Source organism: Trichosurus vulpecula, chromosome 3 (assembly GCF_011100635.1).
Source record: "Trichosurus vulpecula isolate mTriVul1 chromosome 3, mTriVul1.pri, whole genome shotgun sequence".
Lineage (NCBI taxonomy): Eukaryota > Metazoa > Chordata > Mammalia > Diprotodontia > Phalangeridae > Trichosurus > Trichosurus vulpecula.
In genome coordinates, this window is record NC_050575.1 from 131,395,857 (window position 1) to 131,409,308 (window position 13,452).

The 13,452-nt window shown below is 45.1% G+C and overlaps 1 protein-coding gene across 1 annotated transcript in view; it reads left to right on the forward strand.

Annotated features, from left to right (window-relative positions):
• Positions 1 to 12,990, forward strand: part of MVB12B (multivesicular body subunit 12B) — a 311,400-nt gene extending 298,410 nt beyond the window's left edge. Inside the window, exon 10 of the mRNA XM_036749420.1 lies at positions 6,549 to 12,990. Coding sequence (XP_036605315.1) covers positions 6,549 to 6,635 — 87 coding nt within the window. The 3' untranslated portion in view covers positions 6,636 to 12,990. The remainder of the gene's footprint in view (positions 1 to 6,548) is intronic.
• Positions 12,991 to 13,452: the final 462 nt, after the last annotated feature.

Here is a 13,452-nt window from a genome sequence, read left to right on the forward strand (position 1 = left end):
TTGACAAAGTCTCTCTTCTTCATCTTCACTAAGAAGCAGTTATCCAGTCACTGGCCTGAAAACCTGCCTAGTGAGGGAGCTCCCACTCCATCCCCAGGTAGCGCCTTCCACTCCTACAGAAGTCAAAGTAAGACTAAGTTCGTCCTGGTATGGATTTGCTCTCTGTTTCTCTGCATCCTCCCCACCACCCACTTCTCCAAGCCTTCCATCTCAGGCCAAATGAAGTAAGTCTAGACCCTCTTCTCCATGGCAGCCTCCCTAAGCTGTCCCCAGGCATTTGTGTTTCCTCCCTCCCTGAGGCACAGGGTTGGTAAGGACCAAGTAAAAGTCTGTGTCTAAAGCCAGTTCTGATGTGTGAGGCCATTCTTCAGTATCAGCTCCCATTATGAATCAGCAGACATTTAAGATCAGCCCCTCATTGATGAAGCCCCTGCTCTGCGACAGACTCTGTCGCTGGGGATACAGAAATTAAAAAGATACAGTGCCTGCCCACGCTTGACCAATAATGATTTCTATAAGCATAAGAGCACTAGGCCTGAGTTAGTCACTCGGCGAGCAGGCAGGAGCTTACTACAGCCTGGGTGCTGTGCTGAATTCTGGGGATACAGTGGGAAAAAGAAGCCAGCCCTGCCTCCAAGGAGCTTCCATCCTAATGAGGGAAACAACACGTACTTAAATATAGACACAGGAGACCTGGGCCCTGGTTTCAACTCTTCCCCTAACTCTAGGTATAACTTGAAGCAAGTCTCCTCTTCTTTCTAGGACAAAGTTTCCTTATTTAGAACATGAGAGTGTTGGACTGAATGATCTCCAGAATTCCTTCTAGCTCGTCCATGCTACTCCTCCACTAAAGACCGCTCCTGATGTCTTAGGTAAACAGGGCAGTGACCACTGAGAGTTTGAAAAAGTCAGGTTAAACAGAAGCTCAAAGATGATGGACCCTGAACTCACATGGCTAGTGTCCTTTCCACTTCTTGGATTATGGAGTGGAAGCTCATGGGTGGGGAGCCTGCGGCCTTGAGGTCACACATGGCCCTCTAGGTCCTCAAGTGGGGCCCTTTGACTGAATCCATTTGGATTTTTGGATTGACTGATTGGATTTGGATTTGAATGATTTGGAATCAGTCAAAGGGCCCCACTTGAGGACCTAGAGGGCCACATGTGACCTCAAGGCCACAGGCTCTCCACCTTGACAATCCTACCATGTTGGACAGGCTTAAATGTAGATGTGTGTCTGCTGTTTGAGGTTCAGCCTGGCTAAGATCTGGAAGCTCAATTCCAAAAGCCTGGACAACAGGAAATGGGTTTGATTTTTTTTTATTTAGGCATAGCAGCTCACAGCTATTTGGCTGCTAAGGTTTAGGGGCTACCATCTTCACTGTTTTTGAGGGAACAGCTGTTCTGCAGAAGTCACAGATATCATAGCTTATCTTTATCATCATGATGCCTACACGCTGCCTGGACAGAACACAGACCAGCCGCTCTGACAATGCCATCCTTTCTTTTTTAAGCACGTGCTTTTCTATTTGTTGCTTGGTTCCCATGGTTTCTTTTCTGGAGCCTTGGTTCAGGGGTCACCACTCAAATAAGATAATACATGTGAGAATACTTCATAAACCTTAAAGCTGCATATGAATCTTACTCACACACCAGCCTCGGTATATCAGCTTGTTTGCTGACCACTTTGGGATTCTGCTGCTTGCTGGCCCCTAATTACCTCCTATATTTATAGGTCCTGTAGGTTAGATCCAAAAAAAGTGACTAGCATGAGAGAGAAGTTGGCCATGTGTCATCCCTGAAACTTGCCCCATGGCTAGGTGAAGAGGAGGAGAAATGCCCAGGGCATTCGTAGCATTGGAGGCCCTGGCCTCCCTTCAACCTAATGAGAAGAGACGCAGCTTTAGAACTTATCCCCATTTCCCAAAGTTGCCTACACATGTTATTTTGGGGGTCCTGTTTGTAATAGCAGCTCACATGGGTATAGTGTAAGAGTTCTTAACCTGGGTGAACTGATTTTTAAAAAAAAATTTTGATGGCAATGTTTCAGTATAATTTGTTTTATGCACTATAGGCTCTACCAGATTATCAAAGAGGGCCATGACACAAAAAAAAATTAAGAAGTCTTGGTATAGCCAGTACCTTAAAGTTTATAAATTATGAATAAAGTTATATGTGTAAAGTATTTTGAAAATCTTACAGTGCTTTGTGAATGTTAGCTGTCATTACTGTTTGTTATTATCTCCGTTATCTCCTTTAATCCACACAGCAATACTGTGGGGCAGGAAGCACGGGTATTACTTTCCACATTTTTATAATAATAATTTCTACTTCTTTAGTGGTTAAAGGTTTACAGAGTGCTTTCCTCCCAATAGTCTGGCACGCTAAGTAGGGCAGGCATTTTTATCCCCATTTTAAAGGTGAGGAAACGAAGACCTGGCGAGGGCAACTAACTTGCCCATGGTCCCACAGCTGGCTATGACTCAGACCCAGGCCGACTGTTCCCCAACCCACTATTCTTTTGCCTCTCTTTTTCTGCATATAAAAGTAATGCTTTTCTTGTAGACTCAGACTGCTAGAGCTGAAAGAGGTCTTAGAGGTGACCTAAGCCCAACCTCCTCCCTTTGAAGATAAGTAATGAGGCCCAGAGAAGGGGTAGTGATTTGCCAGAAACCACAAAGTTAGTAAATGACTGAGCCAGGACTTGAACTCAGATCTCCAGACCCTTAAAGCCATTGTTCTTTCTGGGTGATGCTAACCCTGAACTTTTCTTTCTGCTGTTTTGCCCTGATAGCTGCAGGTGTGTTGTAGAATCATGTGACATTTGACGTGCGGCCCTACTCACAAAGACAGCGTTCTCCGAACCCCCTCATGCTTCTTCCCAGGGATGTTAGGACCAAGGCTCTTCAAACTTAGATAAATTGTAGTTATTATTACTACAGAAAAATAAAATTGTAAAGTTGGAAGGCATCGGCTAATCCAGCGCCGTCGTTTTTATAGTGTTCTTTGAGAGCGTATTGCGTATTGGTGTTAATGTCATAGATAATAATGAAGGTTCGCCTTTGTAGAGTGTTTGCCAAGGGCTTTCCTCACAGTACGACCAAGAAAACCTAGACCGTATCTCTAACATCCCCTTCCGGGTCCGTGGCTCTTTCAGATTTGGGAGCAGCGGCGCTGCTCACCAGCAGAAGCAACACATTTCATGTTAGGCCACAAGATGGCGGTGTCACCCTGAACTTGTACATCCTTCCAAAGCTATAGGATTCTTCAGTTCCTGGGGCCTGGGGGTGGGGGGATTCCTAACTGCTGGAAGAAGGCAATGGCCCCAGGCACTGCTGAGAGCCATTAACCCTGACCTGGGCCCAGAATCCCCAGGAAATGCCTCAGGAAGCGCCATGGCCATTTAAGGGAAATGGGGAAAAAGCCGAGACCGGTCTGGTGAACTGCCCCAGAGCAGAGGGCAAAGGGGCAAGGGCACAGAGTCAAAAGACTTCAGCTTACACTGATTGCTGCTCTCTTCCAGCCAAGGACAGAGGGAAATAGCAAGAAGGTCGGCCCGTGGCCTGGAAATCTCCTATCCTAGAATGTTAGAGCTAGAAGGGACCATGAGACAAAGAACAGAGAACTCTGGGCCATAGGATGTCAAAGCTGGAAGGGACCTTAAATATCACATATCAAAGCTTTGAGTAGCATGACAGAAAGAAAAAAGTAACAGAGTCTAGAAAAGCTGCCTTCAAGACCTCGTTCTGCTGTTTCCTCTATGTGTGACGTGGGCAAGATTGCCCCCCTCTGGGCCTCAGTTTGCTCATGGTTTGTAAAACTGAGTGACTAAACTAGATGGTCTTTGGGTCCCTTTGAGATCTAGATTTAAATGAGCCTATTAAGCCGGAAGGGATCTTGGAACATAAGCTAGGAGACCCCAAGGGGGCTTTAGAGATCCTCTAGGCCAGCTCCCTCACTATTTTTTGGTCCAGATTTGTGATTCAATGCATGTACAGAGGTCTTGATATTGAAACTCTCTCTATCCAAAGCAGATCTACTGATAAGCGTAAGAAAGTAATAATCTGAGAAAGTGCCTGGGAACATGGAGAGGGTGGTTAAATGACTGGCCCATGGTTATACTCTATATCAGAGGCATGATGGGAGCATAGGTCTTCCTGCCTCCCAAGGCTAGCATTCTGTCTGCTGTACCCTGCTGCCCACCCCACCCCCCAAAACCAACTCCTTACCTTAAAGATGAACAAACATGGCAGAGTAGAGGGAAGAGACCCATCTTCAAAGCCAGAATGACGTACGTTCAAGTCCCACCTTTGACAGGTGCTAGCTTGTGACCCTGGGCAGGTCATTCCCAGAGCTCAAGGAAACTGTCTTCTACCAGAGGTCACAGAGAAGGTGCTGAGCTGCATTAGGAGTTTCCTTACCCATGAGTTCCCTACGTGGATAAAATCACATTCAGTACCTGTACCCTAAAAACAGAAAATAAGGCCCAAAGGGAAAATTGAACATGAAGAAGCAGGACCTAAGGCCTCAGACCTTCTTCCTTTGTTTGGTGTCTATGTCTGCCCCTAAAAGGAAATCATAGAGCATCAGACAAACCTAGAAAAAAACTTTACAGTCTAACTACCCTCTCCCCATTTTACCCTGGAGGAAACCTATAGAGGAGATTTATAGACATTTTAAAAATATTCTCTTAGCAGGACAGTGGTCTTTTCCTGAAACCATAAGCCCTGACCATCAGCAGTCTGGCTTCTTCAGGGATGAGACTGTCTCATTTTTATTTTAAGAAAAAATTCAGAGGCCCTCTTTCTTCCCTTCCTTTTCATGAGTAATGAGTTGCCTTCTGACTACCCCCTCCAGATCTCAGAGAGCCTTAATCCTGTAGATCAGGCCTTCTTGCAGCTAGCCTCTCATTTCATTCTCATTTATTCCCGAACTTTCTCTCAGCAGACATCATCAGATGTCTTGATATGAAAGGGCCATTTTCACATTTGGATTTGACTTTCTTATCTTCTTCAGTGAATCCTAAAACATGAGATTTTAAATAAGCTTCAGAACACAGAATCCTGGAACTATAGCGGACTTTAGAACATAGCAGGTTAGAGCATAGGACATAGACTATTAGAATTAGATATTAGAACATAGTATGTTAGAACATAGAGCACACAATGTTAAATCATAGAATAGTAGACCCAGAGAACAGCTTAAGTACTATCTAGTCCAATCCCCTCATTTGAAGTTTTTCTGTCTGTCGCTTTAGTTTTTTTTTTGTATCAACTTCATTTCTGAATATATCCCTCTCCCTGAACCAGAGGCTGATCCTCTAAGACAAAGAATTTTAAAAGAGGGGAGGAAACAAAGTTTAGCAAAACTAACAAATAGGTCAGATTATATATACCAGTGTTCCACCCACTTCTACAAAGTAAGGATGAAGATGTATTTCCTCATCTCTTCTCCAAAATTGGCCATTGTTAAATAAATCATTAATGGAAAAACATTAATGCTCACTCTGTGCCAGGCACTATGCTAAGTGCTGGGGATGCAGACATAAAATCAAGATAGTCTTTGCTCTCAAAGAGATTACATTTTATTAGGGACAGACAACCAATACTGGAGGCTTCAGCTTCAGAGCTGATTGAAAGGCCCGTTGGTCCTTAGGTGCAGCAGCAGGGCAGATATGATGTATCTTCTTTAGTGTCCTTTCTCTTGCTAAAATCTTCTTTGTTTATACCACTGAACCATTTGACAACAACAAGGACTTTGGTGACAAAAACTTTCTTCTCTAGGTCTTCAGTCGTTGTGACTGCTGAGAACATGTGGTACAGCACATATAGAGACAATGTGCCAGGGATTGCTTCCCTGTACCATGTCTCCAGGGGCTGAAGGCCTGGTATTGGTGGGGAAGGGGACATTCACTGTTCTTCCAGGGTCCTTTGGGACCAAGGTTTTAGACTCTATCAGAGTCTGAGGGTTGGTGCTGGCAGGGGTTTGGTCTCCTCACAGCACACTGCCACGTGAGCTAAACTGACTTGTTAGCTGTTTAGTGGCATTTGGTCTTGGATTGGCATAACTCATGACAAGGATGCCAAGAGCCTCATCTACACAGGACTCACTGTCCTGGAGGATGACCATGGGCCACAGGCCAGAAACAAGGCTCTCTCATCTGCCCCTCTGTGAATAATCACCGGTCATTCAGCATGGTTTTAGTTGTTGGGTTTTTTTTTGTTTCCCTTCTTGTTGCTGTCCTTGTACGTGTTTTATTTTCCTGTCAGATTCCCAATTTTGCAGAAAAGGATACTGAGGAGAAGGGAAGAGAAGTAGTTCGACCAAGGGCACCCAAATAATTTAGTGGCAAAGCCAGCGCTTGGCCTCAGATCTTAGCACTTGATCACACTTTCCACTCCACCTTCTTCATTTCCATTCAAGTGTCCCAGTCATTCCAACTGGGCTTTGTGGCAAGGAAGAGGTGAGGGGAGGATGTTTTAAAAAAAAAGCCTGCTTTTTCACTGCTCCATAGATAAGACATCCCTCTGAATTCTCTCTCTTCTCTTCAGTATGACTACAGCTTCCGGACGGAGCAGAGTGCCGCCGCCAGACTGCCACCCAGTCCCACTAGATGTCAGCAGATACCGCAGTCCTGAGGACCAGGAGGGAAGGAGGGGCAGGAGCCAGTGGAGAAGAGCTGCCCAGCACACACACACACACACACACACACACACACACACAGCACACACCCGTATACTACTGAAAGGGGAAGGCAGCCCCATCCCAAAGCTGAGGAGTGTTCCTGGAGACATTTCTCCAAACCCTTCCATGGATCTCGGAGAACCCTTCTTTAAAAAGAAAAAAAGAAAAAAATCCACCCTTCCTTCTTCACACACTTTAACATTGAGGGGGGTGGGTGGGGTGAGGCACAATTGTTTGTACACAATAGTTTCTGAAATTTTAAGTTGTAAAATTATTTTTCATCTGCTTATCTAACGCCTCCCTACCCCTATCCTGAAGTCATCCTGGGAATTTTTTTTTCTTTAATCATTTGCCATAGTGATCAATGGCCCCTTAAAAAGAAAAAAAAAGAAAAGAAAGAAAAGGAGGGGGGGGAATCTGTGTAATACAACATAACCTGCCCCTGGGAAGTCCTTCTGGAGTCTAGAAGTCACATGGTTAAACTGGTCACACACTGAAGGTATCCCTCGACTGGTGGCTGGCAACTATGGTATTGACTAATGTTGACTCTGGAATATTCCATCAAGTGCGCTTAACCTAAGAGCGTACCACTAAGAAATGTAACTGTCTTCAGTTGACTTTTTCAGGGGGTTGGTTTAGCCTGCATCAGCACCTCTGGTGCTTGCTGGCCCATCATCCCAGGTCCTTTGGTGACACGGCCTCCAGTGGCCTGTTGGGAAAAATCACCTTTGGCTATAATCAGGATCAAGCTCAAGGAAGCATCTCTTTCCACCAGAGTGAAACTAAGGTGCTGGACTGGATAACTTTGGGAACATGCATCCAGAACTGATCTCTGAGGTGTCCCATTGGACAATTCTCTGGAAACCCCAGATTCCTAGACTGGACTTGTTCATTTCTTGGGAAAGGACAACTTCCACCCCCAAGCAAAGGTGGATGATATTCTAGAGATACATGGAGCCACTTGCCCATTTCTTGCCCACCCCATTTGTAGTACCTCACTGGCCATATAGGAGCCTTTGTCCACTCTCAACTCACCTGGTTGGATGCTGAAATGGAACGAGGAAAATATCCCATTTCCCTCCCATCCCTTCAGCCAAGCACCTTCCTGGAGGCCTCTTACCCGGAGTGTACACCCCTGCCTGCCCCCCCCCAGGAAGTGGGGCCTCCGCATGGGGATTCTCAGTGTCTCGCTTGCTTCTTAATGTGACAAGTCATTTCGAACAGTCCATTTGACCTGTGCTGCTTTTCTAAGTCACGGCCACATCACAAAACTCTGGCCGTGAACTAGAACTTCCCACTAAATAGGTTTTGAATGAAAGTTTGGGCTTTTTTTGTATAGTCCTAGTGGTCCCATCCTATTGAAGATGTGTTTGCCCTAATAACCGGTGTTGCCGTAGCTCCTGGCTTGCTCTGATGCACAAACTTGTTTTTGCACAGCTATGTCTGTATTTGTTTGCTGTGGAGTGTTGTGGTTTTTTGTTTGTTTTTTCCCCCAGCTCGCCAGAGTGTGAATTTTTTAGAACTTGGGTGTCACCACATACTGGAGCTTTTGGAGGAGGGTGTTTGGTGGTACCCTGGAGGAAGATAGAAATAGGTCAGGTGTGTCATGTGTAACATAGCATGGTGGGTTGGAAAGAGGATGAGATTGTGTCAGGAGAACCCATCTCCGTGGTTCCTTAAGCAAGGCACTTCCCCTTCCTGGGCCTAGGGCTCCCCATCCGCTAAATTATGGGGTACATTAGATCCCTCAATTCCCTTCCAGCTTTAATCTCATCATCCGGGCAAATGTCCCTTAGCATTTTGTAGACAAAAAGCTACGGGAAGAATAGAACAACTTTGACCAAAGCACATACATTAACATCAGCATCAAAACCCAGACCTGAGTTGGAGGATGAAATTAACTCAGTTTTATCCCATGGGGTTTGGGTATGATGGCTCGGGTATGACAGGGCAAAATTGAACAACACTATTAAGACCTGTGCCAGCTGTAAGATATGGCTCAGGTAGCTGGTGCTTTAGAAAATACCTCACGTGCATACAGGCAGTGCATAAACTCTCCTGCAACCACCAAGGCAAATCCAGGGAGACTTGTCCTCTCCCTCTCCCCAGTCTTCCTTTCCACACACTTTCATGTTGCCCACTTTAGTTTTAAATTTGGCCTAAGATTCACTCCTTCCATCCATAATGTGAAGGAGGGGTTAGACTAGATAACTTAAGGTTCCATTCAGCCCTAACGGTGAAGGATAGGAAGCTTGAGGCCCAGAGAGGGAAAGGAAATTGCCTGAGGTCACACTAGGTAGCAGAGAGAGAATTCAAACTTAGGCCCTCTTGTTCCAAATCCAGTGTAATTTCTACCATGCTATCCTTCCTTTCACTGCACCATGAAGGTAGTTTCTTGTATTCATTGTAATCTGTTTGCTCTTGTTTAAAAAAAAAAAAGGAAAGAAAAAATGGAAAGAGGCCATATTAACCTTCTGGGATCTTATCACTCCTGCGTGGTAGTTGGATTGATGGATCATGAGACAGCCCTCCCCACTCAACCCCTCCAGCCAGTTCTATGGAGGTTGAAGATCAACCTAATGTCTCATTTTTTGGTTTATCCCCAACTCAGAATCAGCCAGATATTAGGAAACCTAACAGACGATAACCAAGAACCAGAGAAGTCAGTAAAACCTGGATATCACTCTGGTCAAGCCTGTTGAGTTTCATTTTCATCATAAGACTTTTTTGCTGCCTCTCTGGGTCTGAGCGTCAGCCTTTATTTCTTCCCTCCTTTCTCTAAGTCCGTGACTCGTCTCAGGACTAGCCTGGACTTGTCTCTCAGTTTGTCATCTTTACCTTCCAAGTTCTCTTTTTCCAAGCAAAACTTCTCAGCATCTGTTGATCTAGACTCCTAGACTCCTAGATTTTTGGTACTAGAAGGGACTGCAGAGTGACTCGGCTAGCGCAGCCCCCACAGAACCTCAGATCTCAGAGGGCCTGCAGAGCTCCAGTAGTCCAGGCCGCTTTCTGAGGAAGGAATCCCTTCTATAACGTCCATAACAAGCAAAGGGGTCGTGTAACTTCTTCGAGACCTCTATTTGAAAACCTTGCTATTTCCCTTAGAGCAGGCAAGTGGTTACTCCTCTTCACCTTCATAGAAAACGGACACCCCTCAGAGAGCTCTCAGCCTTCCCAAGACCTGTCATGTTGAATACTTAAAGAAAGGTGCAGCTCAAAGGGCTGGAAAAACTCCAAGTGCCGGATCCACTTTTTTATCTAATGGGACCCATAGCCTCCTACAGGAGATTCCTGCTGGTCTCTAGTCACAGTGTTTTTGGAGGAACGACTGGCCATGAGAGAACAGAAGGGCTGTGCCATAGTTTATTCAGGATGAAGGGAGTAAAATGAGGTAATTGTTTCTGGGGGAAACAAGAGTTTCCTCTGTAGGCAACAGAGTCAATTCAGTTCAAAAAACATTTTCTCGGTGCCTGGGCCGTACAGTGCACTGTCCTGGGCATTAGGGATGCAAAGGGGGGAAAATTGTCCCCTCAGGGCACTTAAATTTTCATTGAAGGGCTGCTTGACTGGGAGTCAGGAGATTTGAGTTCAAGTCAGAATTCTGTCCCATACGTGAATGTAGGCAAGTTGCTTCCTCTCTATGGTCTGAAGTTTCCCAATCAGTAAAATATGGAGGGTTAGACTATCTAATCTTTAAAGTCTCTGAATTCCATGATTCTGCAGACTTAAGAGAATTCGTGAGTATGGCCTTTTTTTTAAAGCAAAAGCTTCCCCTTTGGAAGAAGTCACTTCAGCCACACTGATGGACCCTGGATCGGTTTTGCATGTGATGGTACGGCGTCCCTCAGGATCATGGAGACTGAGGCTCAAGGTAGAACCCTGGGCATAGGCATTTATCCCCTGGGAAAGGTGAGCATGGTGTAGTAAAAGGAATACAATGTTTGGAGGCAAGAGGACCTAGGTTCAAATCCTGTCTCCTTATTAGCTGTGTGACCTTGGACAAATAAGTCACTTCCCCTGACTGGGCCCCAGTTTCATCTTCCACAAAATGATGGGGGTTGGACTAGATAATTTCAAATTGCTTCCAGGTCTAAATTCTCTTAGGCTTTTCTTATGGTTCACTGTTCTTAGGCCATCAAACCTCTCACCTCAGAAAAGCTATTAAAGATCAAGGACCACCTGGCCACTGAACATACCTTCAGATAAGCTCCCTTCCTGACTTTCCTCAGGCCAGACAACAGCCTCAAGGGTTTCCAGGTGACATGTTAGCTAATGTTTTCAGTATTTAGTATGGAGCTGGAGAGTTCAAGATGGTGAACTTGAGTTAACCTGTACGTTAACAGTAGTGATGTTATTGAGACTAACAATAAGGAATTAGCTTCTGTAGCACATTGACTGTGAAATTTGTTTAAAAAAAAAAAGCCAGGTTAGGATAATTGTGTGATGCCCATAGGCAGGACGCATTGGCGTGGGCATGTTTTAGAGTGTGTTCGTGTGTGTATGTGTGATAAGGCTGTTTAAACTATTCCTGTCTTCTCTTTCCCCACTTAGAGTAGGAGAGAGGGTCAGGAGGGCAGATGAGCCCATGTTCAGCAGGACATTGTGAGTGTTGAAATACCCATTGTAATGTCACCAAGTTTCCCTGTACAGAGTAAGTATAGACTTCTTACCTGGACGGCTGAATTTGTGGTGAAGATGATGATGTCGGGGTCTGGAAGAGAGACACTTGCAAGTCAGAAGATTTCTCCTGCTTGCATAGTATCATAAGATTTATAACTAGAAGTGAACTCGGAGATCATCTTGTTCAACTCCCATCATTGTGAGGTGATTGCCGTGGCCAAAAAATGTTCACTAGGAAACAACCTTTTGGTGACCACCTTCCTCCTCTTATCCTTAAGGTTGGCTCTTTGAACAATGGACCCATCTAGATCTTTCCAGAGCTGCTGCTTCTCTAGCGTAGCCTTGTCCAGTGTCTGCCCCACAGTGAGGCACCTCACAGTTGGCATGAGAGTGGAGAATTGGAAACTTTTGTGAAGATGTGAAGGGTCCCTTACCTTTGGTCTCTCTAGGCTCTATAGGTACTCATTTACATTCCTTTCCCAGTCTCCCACCTCATGCCACCATTCATCATCCCATGGTACAACCCAAGCTACATGCTCCTCTACTACATTATGACTGTCTTTCAGCTACTTCCTTCCTCCTCTTTTGCATTAACTTCTGCAGAAGAGTCAGTCTTTCCATTAAGCCTACACAGATGAGAATTGTGCTGCTTTGCCCCCACCCTCTAGCTCAGTTGTAGATTATCCCTAAAACCAAAATTTGCCTCCCATTGTAAGAATCGGGATGGTATACAGTGGAAAGAACACTGGACCTGGAGTTGGAAGCCCTTAGTTTTTCTGACTCTGTTGCTAACTCCCTGGGTGACCTTGGCAAGTCAATTCTCTTTGATCCTCAGTTCCTTCACCAGTAAGATGAGACAAGTTGTGGAGTGGAAAAGGGAGCAAGGTGTAGAGTCAGGAGATTTGGGTTTGGATCCTGGCTCTGCTGCTGCTGTGTAGCATGGACAGGTTCCTTCCCCTTAGGGGAAGGGGGCAGGAGGGGCTCAGTTTCTTTCTCTGTAAAGTAAAAGAGTTGGGTTAGATTCCTTCCAACACCATCATTCTATGACCAGATGATCTCTCCAGTCCCTTCCAGTGTTTGTATCCTATGCTTGTGAGATGAGATGGATGGACGAACTCACTTTCACAAAATGGCCACCCTAGGCTTTAGATAGCTAACCCTGCTGCTAGCTTTCCACCTCAGTATATGATTCCTGGAGAACATCAGACTCAAGGCCCTCAAAGATGACTCCAAATGGGAGCAGTGAGCACATCAAACCACAGTTGCTACCACCGGGCCATTGCAGAGGATCCATTGGCCTTTTAGGGCAGATCTCCCTGAAAGCTTGAGAAGTGTTCCTTGATTCTGGTGACTTGAAAAGACAACCGTGGAATGACAAATTAACCCTGTTCCGCTTCTTACTCTCTGTCTTATGTGCGGAGAGAAGAACATCTAAGTGGAAGATTGCCTCATCTCACATCACCATGAAGAAAGAAGCCCTTGAAGAATTAGCCAGTCAGGGTCAAGATGCTGCACATTTGTTGGGCTATTAGAATCGAACTAACTGTGCATTGATCTCATTATGTTATTACCTTTTGTATTTATTTTAGGTGACTCCTATATTTTATAAAGGGAAGTTTCACTGTGTGATTATTAATCTGTATTCTTAATATAATTTGTTAAATAAAAGTTTGTTTTAACCACTTCTCACCAGCCTTCCCCCGCTTCCCTTTTTGCTCCTGGCTCAGAATCCCTAGAGGATCAAGTACACTGACCTCGACTTCAATTCAAGTTCCAGCTTTAAATGGGGAGGAATCGTAGACTTTACCCACGATGTAGAAGGCTCCCACTACAGTGGGATGGTGCTGGACTAAGGAGTCAGAAAACTTGGGTTCTGGTAAGAGACAGCATGGTACAGTGGGAAAATCCCTGGCTTTGGATTCAAAGGTCGCTTTGTTGTTATTTTTTTGTTGTCTGACTCTTAGTGACCCCATTTGGGGTTTTTTTGGCAAAGGTGCTGGAGTGGTTTGCCATTTCCTTCTCCAGCTCATTTTACAGATGAAGAAACTGAGATAAACAGGGTGAAGTGACTTGCCCAGAGTCACACTGCCATTAGGTGTCAGGGGCCATATTTGAACTCAGGAGGATAATCTTCCTGACTCTGTTAACTCT